Genomic DNA, 12,864 nt, shown 5'->3' with positions numbered 1-12,864 from the left:
AAGAACTGACGTCAGCATGCGGAGGCGGCGTCTAAGTACTCCGACGACGTCATCACGGCGCCCACGACGCCTACGACGGACGCGGAGCCGCAGACGACGCCTGCCGACGCGCAAGGGTACTGCTACGCAAAACTTTACGGATCCAGTCTGACGCCTGGTGATATTCTAAGGTAAGGAATCTATCACTAACTAATGTCTCTTACAGATATATCGTTACACAAGTAGTAACTTGTGCATCATGACCAGCACTTGCACATTTCTTGTTGACAAGCTCACCTGGTGATTTTCTTTCCAACCGCAGCCAAGGTACCATCAGAATGCAGACTAAGAAGTGTTAAAAAAGAAAAAGGGCAGCAGGCCTTTTTCATCTATGCATCCAGCATCTGAAACAACAACCCTGTATCCATCAGGACCACCCCAACACTGTAATAATAAGTATTTTGTTGTTGAGAATGGCCAAAATCTAACTGGTCAAGAAGAATAAGTAGACAAGAAATACCCTAGCCAAATATATGTTAGGCATCACCTGAAAAAGGACTATCTTTGTACTGCAGCCTGTCTGCGAATGAGGCTGGTATTAGCCAAGGAGGTCATTTTCACTTATGTACTATTTAAGTTCCGCTGCAACAGATTTCTCTACTGGACTGAAACCTGTTCGTTTTTAATCCCCATATTCTCAGTGTAAGTGAGAGTTCACTGACAGTTGAAACCTGCAGGTAATTTACTTTGCGTAAGTGACAAGTTCACTAAAAAGGGGGGTAAGATGAATTTTCGTATCTTTAGCGAGAGACCCAGAAGTAGTCATTGGATGGTATCACGGTGTCTGTAGTTTGGATCGGTTTATTTCAGGAGATTTCATTGATAAATTGCCAAGCATGCTTAAAGTTTCTGTGTTTTGTGGGACTAAACAAAATTGGATAGCTGAGGCCTGGTAAGGTAGCATTATAAGCTCAGTAGATTTAATTTGTATTTAAAAAACGTATGCAAATTCATCACATTTGGTTCTAGGTCTTTGACTGTGAATGATTGGAGAGGATCTTGTGCAAGTTTGACTACTTCAAACTGTTTAATGTTTTCCGACAGTGTTAGGAAATGTATTTCTCTTATCTGCTCTTAGGTTTTCTAAGTTAAATGCTGAGTGCCATTTGCCAGATTCTGTCCAAAGGGTTTATGATTTCCTCTCTACATTCAGTTCCTCAGTAAAATATTGATGAGAGGTTTTACGTTTAACCCTCTTGAGAGGTGCAAAGATGCACATTGATTTGTTCTTTACTTGTTATTTACATTCAGCTTTGTGATATGGAGTGAAGGTTTTTGGAGGTATTCATTAGGTTAAGATAAACGTTTCTAGAGTTCTGAATTCATGCGATCTGTTGGAAATGTTGAACAGAATAAAAAAGGTCTACAAAGTCAGACCAATGAACTCGGATGTGACTTGTTTAAGCTGTTATGCGACAGTGTTGAATGAGTTCATTCTTATTTAAGAAGGAGGCAAGTACAGGAACTGCCAAGTAATTTGGTGTACTCTAAAGAAGGTTTCGGTCCCCACGAAGATAATGTTGTCGGGTAAGATCAGTTACTTTTTTATTTTCTCAAAGAGTTCTTTGACAAAGGCTAAGTTATCTCTCTAATGGAATGGTAGATGGCATTTAGTTTTTGGGGACAGGAGTTGATGGGTTCAATTTCCTGAAATGGTCATTCGAAGAATGAATATGCACCACTGGCTGTTTTTTACTATATGAAGATTACCTATGGATTACTGCCACTTAGCTATCAATTTTGCCTTCTAAATTACAGCACATAATGGAGTATTTGGGGTGAAATAGCAGATCGCTAATGTTTGGTGAGCTATCATTAAGACAAGTTTCAGTGAAGTGCATTAGATCCAAGTTGATGATTGTCTCAACGATTTCTACTTTGTGTTTTGCTAAAGAGTTAAAAGTATTCAGTAGGCAGTGAAATGAGAACTTTTTCACCTTACTAAAGTTTGCAGGCAGAACATTAAGAAGGATCTTGGCATTTAGTCTGCTTTCTTTAGGGTGTATAGACTATTCCCCAGACTCCGTCGCCTGAGAATGTGGAAATTTATGAGCTTTGGTGAGTGATGAGGATAACAATTCAGAAGGATTGTAGGTTCATAATCTGCCAGTAAGTCAGTGACTCTCTCCGGAAAGAGATCAGAGTTAGGGCAAGATTCAGGGTCTTTAATAGAACAGCTCATCATCCTAAACTTGGTGCATTAGCATTGAGGTTTTAAGACTACTGTAATGTTAGAGAGAGTAACAGAGTTACAGACTGAGACTTACAGATATTAAGGCTAGTAGCATTATGTGAGGAGTGGGATGAAGAAGTTGTAAAGTTAGGAGAAAAGTTTGAGGAATCTAGTAGTGGTTAGAACAGAGAGTGCAGCTATTAAGCGATTGGAAGCAAGAGGGAGAAAGCATTACACATATGATTTTTGGCTATAAACCTGTTACACGCCACAGCTGATCTTGGCCTACAGTTCAGTGAATGTTCTAGTAATTCAAATGTAATGTAATTTGTTCAGACCCCATACTATACTGAAAATACCGAAGTATGGTAATGTTACAACCTGGCTAGCATATTCTACGTTCAAAAGTGAAAACAGGCAGCCACAAGAGTGAAGGAAAACAAATATGTTCACTTGGTAGAAACAAGACAGAAAAGTCTGATTTACATTTTTTTTATATTTGAGGTGTCTTTGCGGACAACAGTGTGATAAATCTGTGTCTGTCAGTTACTAAGGTAGGTGGCGTATAGTTTGGTATAATATCGGTGTGTGGTGCTAGTTTGAGTAGTCCATTCGGGCCGGCAAGTATAGGAGCATATAGGAAATGAGGATGGAAGGTAAGTTGGCTAGTCTGTGTCCAATAAAAAGTAAACTATATATGCTGACACAGCTTATTATGTCACATTTGTGAGCTGTTGTTACACTTCTCTCTGACAGAAATGGTTCGAAGCTACCTCACGACCAGAGAGCCAGGTGCGCTTCATGGTGTCAGCCCAGGAGGGTGTGTGGGTATCGGTGCGGTTGGATGCTACTCTGCGCCTCTTCCATTCCCACACAGGTCAACCTCTGCAGGAACTGGAACTGGAACCCTTTGTGCACAGGATGTTGGGTGAGCAAAAGACCACTGTCATTTGAAAAACAACTTCATTCAGCTGTTTGAGTGTGCCATTTCAAGGTCATTACAGCCACACACATATTAGTTTAAGGAAAGACTGAGTAACCTTTTAATTCAAGTATTGGACCCCATATACATATCTTGACTGTTGCATATAGTGACTTTTCTGTCGTTGGTTATGCTACTCTCATACTTTCCATTCTGTCATTTCTACCTTGGTGTGTGTCAAGCCACACTGTGGTTTGAAAGAAGGCAGTTAGGCAATCCATGTTACAATTATTGGTCTTGCCCTTGGAACTAGAAGAGCTAAATGCTCCGTGAGCTCATTGAACTGCTCTTTGGGATTTGACTTTAAGTATCTTTTGAGATGAAACAGTGCTTACTCTTGTAGGGTAGTGTGTAATAGAATGCTAAGTTCAGGTATTTTCCTCATGGCAACTCTCCAAAAATGAAGAAGGCCAGCCTGATCTAACAAGGCCATTTAGGGGAAGTGTCATACTGGTGAAAAAATATATATATATTCTATGGAAAAAATCCAATGATTTTTGTGGTAGAAATATATTGGACACTGTGCAATTCTTGAATTGTATTAAAGACACAGAGGCTAATATTATGTAATGCCACGTTTATTGCCACTACATTCTGCAGCCCTTTTAGAGAATGTAGAACTCAGTAACGTTTCATAGTTCAATATCTGAGCCACAGTCTTCTCCCGTCTTTTACATTTGCTGCAAGCAAACAGCATAGAAAACAGTAAAACTTCTATATGAAATCTGCTCATTAACTTCTTTTTGCAAACTTCTACTTTCGTTACTTTGACATGACATAACCATTTATCCAACCAATCTAGACTCGAATTGTAAGGGAAAAAAGTAGATAATTTTCCCAAGGGTTTGGATAACCGTGTGAAATGATGTTACCCTCAATGTCGCTGGTAGAATCCAGATTTTGTGCCAAACAGGCTGTGGAAAATCTACATTTCATGTCAAGACCTGGACACTAACATTGTACAAGTTTAAAGCATAGCAACCAAACAACTGGCTGCCCTTTCCACAGCAGTGGTCTTCAAAATGTGTAATGTTCTGCCCCCATGGTGGAAAACAAAATCCTCGGACCCCCCTCAGAGTTTTTCACAATTCTATGAAATTGGCAATGTTTAAATATCAACTCTTCAAAAGCTTAGGGACTGCAAGCTATAAGGACTGCACCTAATCCTTGTCCCAAATATATTTCATGAGATTTTCTGTAAATTCAAAGCAATGTGCATTCACCCCTTGCATCCGATGCCCCAGGATGCGACCATATGGTAAATTCCAAGCTCAGCTAGTAATGCACCACAAGCGGGGGCGGAGCTAGCCGGCGTCGATGGCGGACGTGTGAGCTTTCGGCTCCTCGCTGAAGCCCCTTAAAAATCTAAAAAACTATCCTGCTTAATGCCGAATTGACTGGGTTCGGTGCCTGGTGACCCCCGGAGGCCCTCTGACCCGGTTGTGCGGCCCGGAGTGCCGGTGGCAGTGGGTAAAGACCCGCGCAAGATTGGCGGCGGAGAGAGGCGCGGACCAGGCCTGAAGCCGCGGCCTGCCCTGTGGCGCGGCCTGCACGACGTCACCAGACGTGCGGCCCTGACACCCGGAGGAGCCGGAGAACGCAGCCTGCAGATACTGGGACGGGGCGCGACCCGCAAGCCCACCAAGGCCCATCTGGATGTACAGGCGTAGGGAGGATACGTCTGCAGGGACCCTACCATTTGCACACCATCGGGGCCAGTCCATGCACCGAGTGGCTGGCGCACCCAGACACGAGGGGCACTCCTGAGGTCGCTCCCGCGACGCGGCCGCCATCTTAGGCTCGCTAGCGGGGACTGTGGAGTGTGCACTACGCTACGCCCGCGGCTACTGCTGAATATTTCCAGGGTGAGATCAGCGCTGGTACTGGACCGCCAATATGGGGAAAAATGATGCGACTCAAGCGAAACTCTCGTTCGACCGCCGGAAAACGAGGGGGCCGGAGTCACAGGCGGCGGATGCCTCCCCGAAAGGAGCCGCGGCGTCCTCGACCCCTGCGGACCTTAGAGAGTTGCTAGCGGCGATGGAGAAAGGCATTCAGAACAGCATAGAGGCGGTGGGCTCCAAGATCGATGATTTGTCGTACCGCATGGACCGCATGGCGGAACGTGTGGACAAACATGCCGAACGCCTAGACATGGCGGAACGGAGGCTCACGGAAGCGGAGGAGGCACAGACCGAGTGGGACAAAGACCGTCGGCAGTTCGGCAGGCTGCTCCAAGTGATCCGTGATAAGGCCGAGGACCTGGAAGCGCGCTCCCGTAGATAGAACATTCGCATAACGGGTGTGGCGGAAACAACGCAGACAGGCAAGATGGAGCTCTACGTGGAACGCCTGCTGAAAACGCTACTTGGGGAGGAGGCCTTCTCCCCAATGTTCATAGTGGAGAGAGCACACCGCACTCTGGGCCCTCAACCCCAACCCGGACTGCCACCCCGGCCCATAATTGCCAAGCTCCTAAACTACAGGGACAGGGACACGGCCCTGCGACTGGCCAGGGAGAAAGGACAACTACAGGTGGACGGCATGAAGATATCGTTGTACCCGGACTTCACGGCCAAGGTACAGGAGGAACGCCGCCAGTTCATACCACATAAGAAGCAATTGCGCGAGCTGGGCCTAGACTATGCGATGCTGTACCCGGCCAAATTGAGAATTAACACCGGCGGGAAATCGTACTTCTTCACGGACCCGAAGGAACTGCAGAAATCACTGAAAACTTGGGCCAAAGAACGCAAGGAACACCGACAGCGACACGAGGAGGACGCGGAGGAAGTATCGACTATGGAAGAACAGGACTGAGGCGCCAGGTCGGCTGTATTCCCAGTAAGAGTGTAATTGCTGTGTGATGTACTATGAATGCACGCGGAGTCTCCCGGTTATGGGCTGCGGCCTGGACTAGAGACAATGGCCGAGAGACGGCGAGCGACGTGTCGCAATGACTCATGCTGCATTGTTGTTCATGGTCCCAAACACGTCAGCTGGTGTGGTGATCACTGGGATATGATTGATACGGGTGGGGGGGCGGAGGGGGATCGGGTGAGTCCAGTCTGAGGTATTACGACACGGGGGGCAAAGCGGGGGGACGGAACTGGAAATAAGCGAACTTTTGCACCACTGGTGGTGACTACGTAGTCTCGGCACGCTTTGCCCCTGTGCTTTTGGCTGAGGAACTCACCAGGGAGTTGGGACTAGTGTTGCCCGCTACTTTGGGGCACTTGTGTTGATGGGGAAAAGTGGGGGGTGCTGTCTGGCCGGGTTGGGGGTGGTCAGCTGTGGGTGGGGCAGGGTCAGGGGGGAGGGTGGATGGGCGAAAGTTGAGGGGTTTGCTGTTTGGGAACCGGGGGGCCCGTGGCTTGCTGTTGATGACTGGCGAATGATGTGTGAGAATGTGCTGGGTGGATGTCTGCCTGACCTGAGCGATGATGTACTGCTTGGTTGTCAGACATCACCCGATGGAGTCGATACGATGTGCTGTGATTTAAGATGTCTGCCGCTGTAGAGTCTGGGGACCCGCAACCGAGGCGCGCGCTGTCCCTGCTAACTTGGAACGTGAGAGGGCTGAATGATCATCGGAAGCTGAGGAAGGTGATGAGCTTCCTGAACAGGCATCGAGTGGATGTGGCCATGCTACAAGAGACACACCTGCCTGTACACAGTAGGATGCTAAAGGTCAGAGGGTTGGTAGGAAATATAGCAGTAGCGGGTTTCACTTCCCACGCCCGCGGTGTGATCACCTGGGTTAACCCTGCCTCGAGACTGAAACTTACCCCACTAACTGTGGACACTGAGGGCAGATACGTAGTGGCTAGGTGCACGGGGAGGGGGCAGGACCTGCTCCTGGTAAATGTTTATGGCCCTAACCATGATAGCCCGGAGTTTTATACAGCACTGTCAGCTGCATGTAGAACACACACACACACTAAAATGTTATGGGGGGGTGATTTCAACTTTGTGTTTGACCCAGACAGGGACCGTTCGGCGGGCCCCGTAAGGCGGCCAGTTGCGTCAGCTATCTACATGAAAGCGGAAATGACGAAGCTGGACCTGGTGGATGTTTGGCGGGAAAAGCACCCTACGCAGGGCGGTTACACGCACTACTCCGCATACCACAACATACATACTAGGATAGACTACTGGCTCGCCTCCTCCTCAATGCTGGGTGGCATCAGCTCCTGTGCGGTCCTCCCACGCACGCTATCGGACCACTCCCCGATATTGCTCAGTCTCTCCACTGTTAGGAAGGAGATACCGCCATTCACTTGGCGTTTCCCGCCCTACGCGCTCCTTGATGACGCCTTCCGCGGGGAAATTGCGGAAGACATTGAAAAGTTTTTCGCCACCAATACCAACTCAGTGGACAGTTTCTTTACCGTGTGGGAGGCCTTTAAGGTCTATATTAGGGGAATAGCCATGTCCAAACACTCCAGTGTCCTTCGCACCATTAGAAGAGACCTCTCTGCCCTGGAAGGCAAGATAGCTACCCTGGAGAGGGAACGGCTGATGGACCCGGGGGGAGAGGCGGAACAAGATCTAGCGCCCGCGCTAGCGGAATACCACGCGCTGGCGGATAGGGAGGTTCTCTATATGGGGAAGTATGCCACGGCCCGGGCTTTTGGTGAGGGGGAGAGACCGGGGGCTCTGCTGGCGCGTATGGCCAAGGGGTCCCGTAAGCCATTGGTGATAGATGAACTGCGGACTCCGGGGGGCACTCGAGTGGTCGAGGAGGACCAAATATTAGAGACGTTCCGCCGATACTATGCAGACCTGTACCGAGCCAGGGCGGGTGGTGCGGAAGCCGAGATAGACGATTACTTGGATTACATCTCGATGCCGTTCCTTAAGAATTCAGACAGGGAATTCCTGATGGCCCCCTTTCATGAGGACGAGATTCTGGATGCACTGAGTGGCATGCGCTCGGGGAGCGCCCCGGGCTCTGACGGCCTAACGGCAGGCTTTTACAAAGCCTTCAAGGACCTCTTGCTCCCATATTTGCTTGCCCTCTTTGACGCGATCTGCGATGAGGGCGAAATGCCGAACTCGATGCGGGAAGCGTTGCTGGTCACGATCCCGAAACCGGGGAAGCCCCTGGACCAATGTGGGTCGTACCGTCCGCTCAGCTTGCTGAACGTGGACGCGAAAATCTACGCGAAAGTCCTCTCCAACAGACTCGCGCTGCTGGTCCCGAACTTAGTGGCGCCGGAACAATCGGGCTTTGTACCCAGCAGGAACCTAACCTATAACATCCGCACGGTGCTGGGGACGATGCAGCATGTGAAACAGGAGAACCCCGCCTTGGCAATATTCTTAGACATGGAAAAGGCATTCGACTCCGTCGAATGGCCGTTCATGATTAGGGTCCTGCGCAAACTGGGGCTGGGAGAGCCGTTTCTTCAGAGGATTGGGGCTCTTTATCACCACCCTACGGCCCGCCTGCGTATCGGCGACAGAGTCTCGGCACCGATACTCATTGGTAGAGGCACCCGGCAGGGATGCCCCTTGTCCCCCCTGCTGTATGCATTGGTTGCTGAGCCATTAGCGTGCGCCATGCGAGAATATCATAGCCTGGAGGGTGTCAGCTTCCCCACATATAAGATTGGCATCTCTACTTATGCAGATGACACCTTACTGTACGTCCGAGACCCAGTCAATAACCTAGCTCCGATTCTCAGGGAGGTGGTACGCTTTGGGGCGCTATCGGGACTCAGAGTGAACTGGGATAAGTCCATTGCTTTCCCCCTGACCCCAGTCACGCAGCCGTTCGAAATGGAATATCCTCTACAGTGGACGGACGACTCAGTGAGATACCTGGGCATCCGTCTCCACACGGACCCAGAGATCCTGATCCGCGATAACTATGGGGTCGCATTCACCAAGCTTGAGGAGGACGTGGAAGCCTGGATCAAGCTCCCTCTCTCACTGATGGGCAGGATTGCCCTTATGAAGATGGTGGTACTCCCCCGGTTTCTCTTCCTCTTTGTTAATATTCCGGTGGTCTTGTCGAAAGCGTTCTTTAGACGCCTGAACCAGGTACTGATTAAGCTCGCCTGGGGCGGGAAACAACCTCGTGTTAAATGGGAGACACTGATGCTCCCGTGTGAAAAGGGGGGCCTGGGGGCGCCGGACCTGGAGCGCTACTACCGGGTGGCACAAGCGACCCATTTACACTCCTGGGTCCATGGGGATGCCCGCATTCCGCATCTCATACTGGAGAAGCTATTTGCTGATCCTCTTCCCTAACCCGCCACGATCTGTCTCACTACGGACCGGGCAATCGGGCGCATGGACTCGCTTAAAGCAACGAACCATGCGTGGCGAGCCCTGCAGAGAGAAAGGGGGTGCCCCTTGCTGTACTCCCCGCGGATGTCGGTATCCTGGGCCCTGTGGTTAGATCCGCTCAATGAGAGGGGGGTGGTAGAGGCTTTGAAGGCCCTAGGAGTGCACACCATGGAGGACCTATTCTTGGATGGAACGCTGAAAACCTGGGAACAACTCCCTCCCGTCGCCCCGGCCCCATCGCTGCTGCAGAAGTTTCAGTACCACAGGATACGGTCGACCTGCAGGGCGACACTGGGCCCCACGCTACAGGAGCCTGAAGAGGTCCCAGAACTGACGTACGTCATCAGAACGAAAACACCGGCCAAACTGATTTCTGCGGTTCACAGGCTTGGGCCTTCATATCAGACATTCCCTACGTCGACTCCTAGAGCGGCGTGGGAGGCAGATCTGCAATCCCCTATAGACGACGCCATGTGGCAATACTGCTGCGCCAACACTCGCAGGGTCTCGCTCAATGGCAGACACCGCTTGGTGCACTTCAAATATCTGCAGAGAGTGTACTATACTCCAGAGCGGTTACACCGCTATGGCCTACGTGGCTCCCCGGAGTGTGAGCGTTGCGGGACTGGGTCCGCTGATTTTCTACACTTGGCATGGCTGTGCCCGGGAGTGAGTGCGTACTGGGAGGAGGTTTTCGCGGAATTGGGACAAATTATAGGGGAACCTCTGTTGAGATCTCCGGCACTTGCGCTACTGGGCTTCTCCAAACCGTTGGCTCCTGCGCTGCGCAGGTTAGTGGACGTGGCGTTACTACTGGCCAGGAGGGTGGTGGCTGCGTGCTGGATGCGTGGTCCTCTCCCCACAAAGGCGAGATGGCTCAGGGACCTCCAATACTGTTGCACACAGACGGAGGTGTACAGCGAGCTGTTGCCGCCCAGGAGTAGACCGAAGTCATTTTGGGAACTCTACAAGGAGTACCACCAAAGGGGGGAGGTAGACGACAGTGACATATCGGAGGAGGTGGACCCACAAGATGAGGGGCTAGATACTGCTTTGGAGCGAAGTCAATCGCCGCAGGAGGGGCTCTAATGTTCTTCTGGGGGGAGGCGGGCACAGGGAAGGTGTAGGTATGGGACGGGGACGGGGGGAGGGGTGTGACATGGCTTGGGGACAGGGCTAGCGGGGGGCGGGTGCAGAATATACACGGTACGCACACGACAGTCCGTAGGCAGGAAGGGACACTAGGACTCCTTTACGGTACTCAATAGCACACGGGGTGGGCCTGGGGAGGGTTGGGGGGTAGATTAGGTTAGTTTTTTCCCTTTCCTTACTTCTGGTTTCTTGTTCTTCCCTGGTTCATGAAAGACGGCACTATTATGCCTCCATTTACTGCCTATCGACTGTCTTGCTGACACGCTGGGGACCAACAGTGCAAGATCGCTTTACTTTTGATTGAGTTGAGACACTGAATGACGCCGCTGGGCCTCCGGGATGCCAGCACACTGGCTGTGTATTATGCGCTGCGAATCTGTCTCTGTAACTTGTGTACACGTTGATGCACTGTATGGTCGGACTGTAATGACATTTGATTTCAGACAGTTGGCAACTTTTGTAATAAAAGTCTTTTTCAAAAAAAAAAAAAAAAAAAGTAATGCACCACAACAAATATGAGTCCCAATCAGATTCCAAAAGAAAACTTTTTCAGTTCTTCTTTATTTATTTTCACCTGTGAAAACCAACCAATGATTATAGCACAAAACAGCCAACACGTTTCGTCCAAAAGATGGGCTTCTTCAGGGCTGTAACACAGTCAGACAAACAATACATGTTGTATAGACTATAAAGTTGAAATAATACGTATGTTCCCTCTTTCCTTTTCTTTTTTCCTCTTAAGTTTGCTTCCCCTTTTTATCATCTCGGGTCACCCTAATTCCTTGTGTGTTTTTTGTCTCGCAATACATTCTTTGAATAAACTTGAGCACTGTTTTAGAACACAAAGGTTTTATTTTGGAAACTTGTACCCAATAAAGTGTGGTAGAAATTAGATATTAACATTTATACAAATTAGGAGGTATATTTTATGTGACTGAACCATTCTTCAAATTGTCGTTGTCATGAAATGTTATGCATGCATGGTGAAGCTTACTTATATAAACACGGTGAAGCTTACTTATGTAAATAAATGGGAAATATATAAAAAATATATGATGTCCTTTGTTATAGAAAATAACGTGTGTGTGTGTGTGTGTGTGTGCGCGTGTGTGTGTGTGTATATATATATATATATATATTTCAAACGTCCTGTTAGTGGGAGCACTTTACAGTTGGTGCCCGCGTCAAGGCCAGGACAGGGTCTCGCAAGTTATTTTTCCACAAAGAAATAATAGTGCAGTACTCCTCTTGGTGATTAGATCTTTATTTCAAATCGTGTCTTTCTCCTACGCGTTTTTAAACTTAGTTCCTGATCACGGCAGTATGTTACATTGGTCTTTTCTTTATTTTCACTTTATATACATATGCACACTGATACCTCTCATGGTGCATTGGGGGAATGGTATTATTTTTTTCACCATTTTTCAACAAACTTTATTGCAAAGCTGTCTAAGTTGTTTCACTGTCGTATACAGAGGCTGGGATGTCACGCAGCAGAGGATGTTGGAATTATTACATCCATGTCTTTGCTTGTTCTATAATAGAAACAAGCGCACATTCAATCCCTGGCTGCGCCATGAATCTGACAACCAAACGTGCGTATTTATGCAGCTGGTTGTGTGGAACGTAATATAGGACTGAGTGTCTCACACAAAATATAGGGCTGAGAGCCCACATCCTTTACTACGGCACCTCCTCCTCCGAGACAGGCAGATTACCATCATATATTCAGACATTTCTATTGTTTTTAATTGGGAGATCAGAATCCAGCATTTACGAAGGACAATGACACAAGCAAATTATAAATATGGGCAGAGAGTGGGCGGGGCTTCAAGTGCATATTCCAATACAGCATGGCACGTAGAGAAGAGCATGCGCTGCCCAGGCTCGTCCTAAAAACTACTGAGCCAGAGCTCCTAGCCATAGAAGCAAGCAATTCAGAGCACACCAACCAATAGTTTAGAAAAGCATTGCGAGCAAGAACGACAGTTATGGCCATAGACCACACGTGCTCAGAGGAAAGACTTTGAAAGAGCAGGAAGCTCTCTGGGACTATCTATCGTAGAACTCTGAGGGTGAGGAAGGCATAGAGAGTGCAAAGCAACCAATATGCGGAGGTCTCTCCAGGCCAAAAGGAAACCGCAACAATGTGAGCAAAAACACTCTCCTCCATAAGAGCGACAGGAGAACTTACTATAGTGATACCTAATAAAAGGAGGTA

At 48.7% G+C, this 12,864-nt stretch overlaps 1 protein-coding gene across 4 annotated transcripts in view; it reads left to right on the top strand.

Moving 5' to 3' along the window:
* LOC147701782 (C-Jun-amino-terminal kinase-interacting protein 4-like) overlaps window positions 1-12,864 on the top strand; it is an 861,003-nt gene that overhangs the window by 722,143 nt on the left and 125,996 nt on the right. For all 4 annotated transcript variants that reach the window (XM_086930413.1, XM_086930411.1, XM_086930412.1 and 1 more), the window contains exon 24: window positions 2,969-3,140. In XM_086930413.1, the coding sequence (XP_086786539.1) occupies window positions 2,969-3,140 (172 nt within the window). The remainder of the gene's footprint in view (window positions 1-2,968; window positions 3,141-12,864) is intronic.

Source organism: Lissotriton vulgaris, chromosome 7, assembly GCF_964263255.1.
Source record: "Lissotriton vulgaris chromosome 7, aLisVul1.2, whole genome shotgun sequence".
In the NCBI taxonomy this organism is placed as follows: Eukaryota; Metazoa; Chordata; class Amphibia; order Caudata; family Salamandridae; genus Lissotriton; species Lissotriton vulgaris.
Note: the sequence above shows the minus strand (reverse complement) of the source record. Positions and strands in the feature narration are given on the sequence as shown.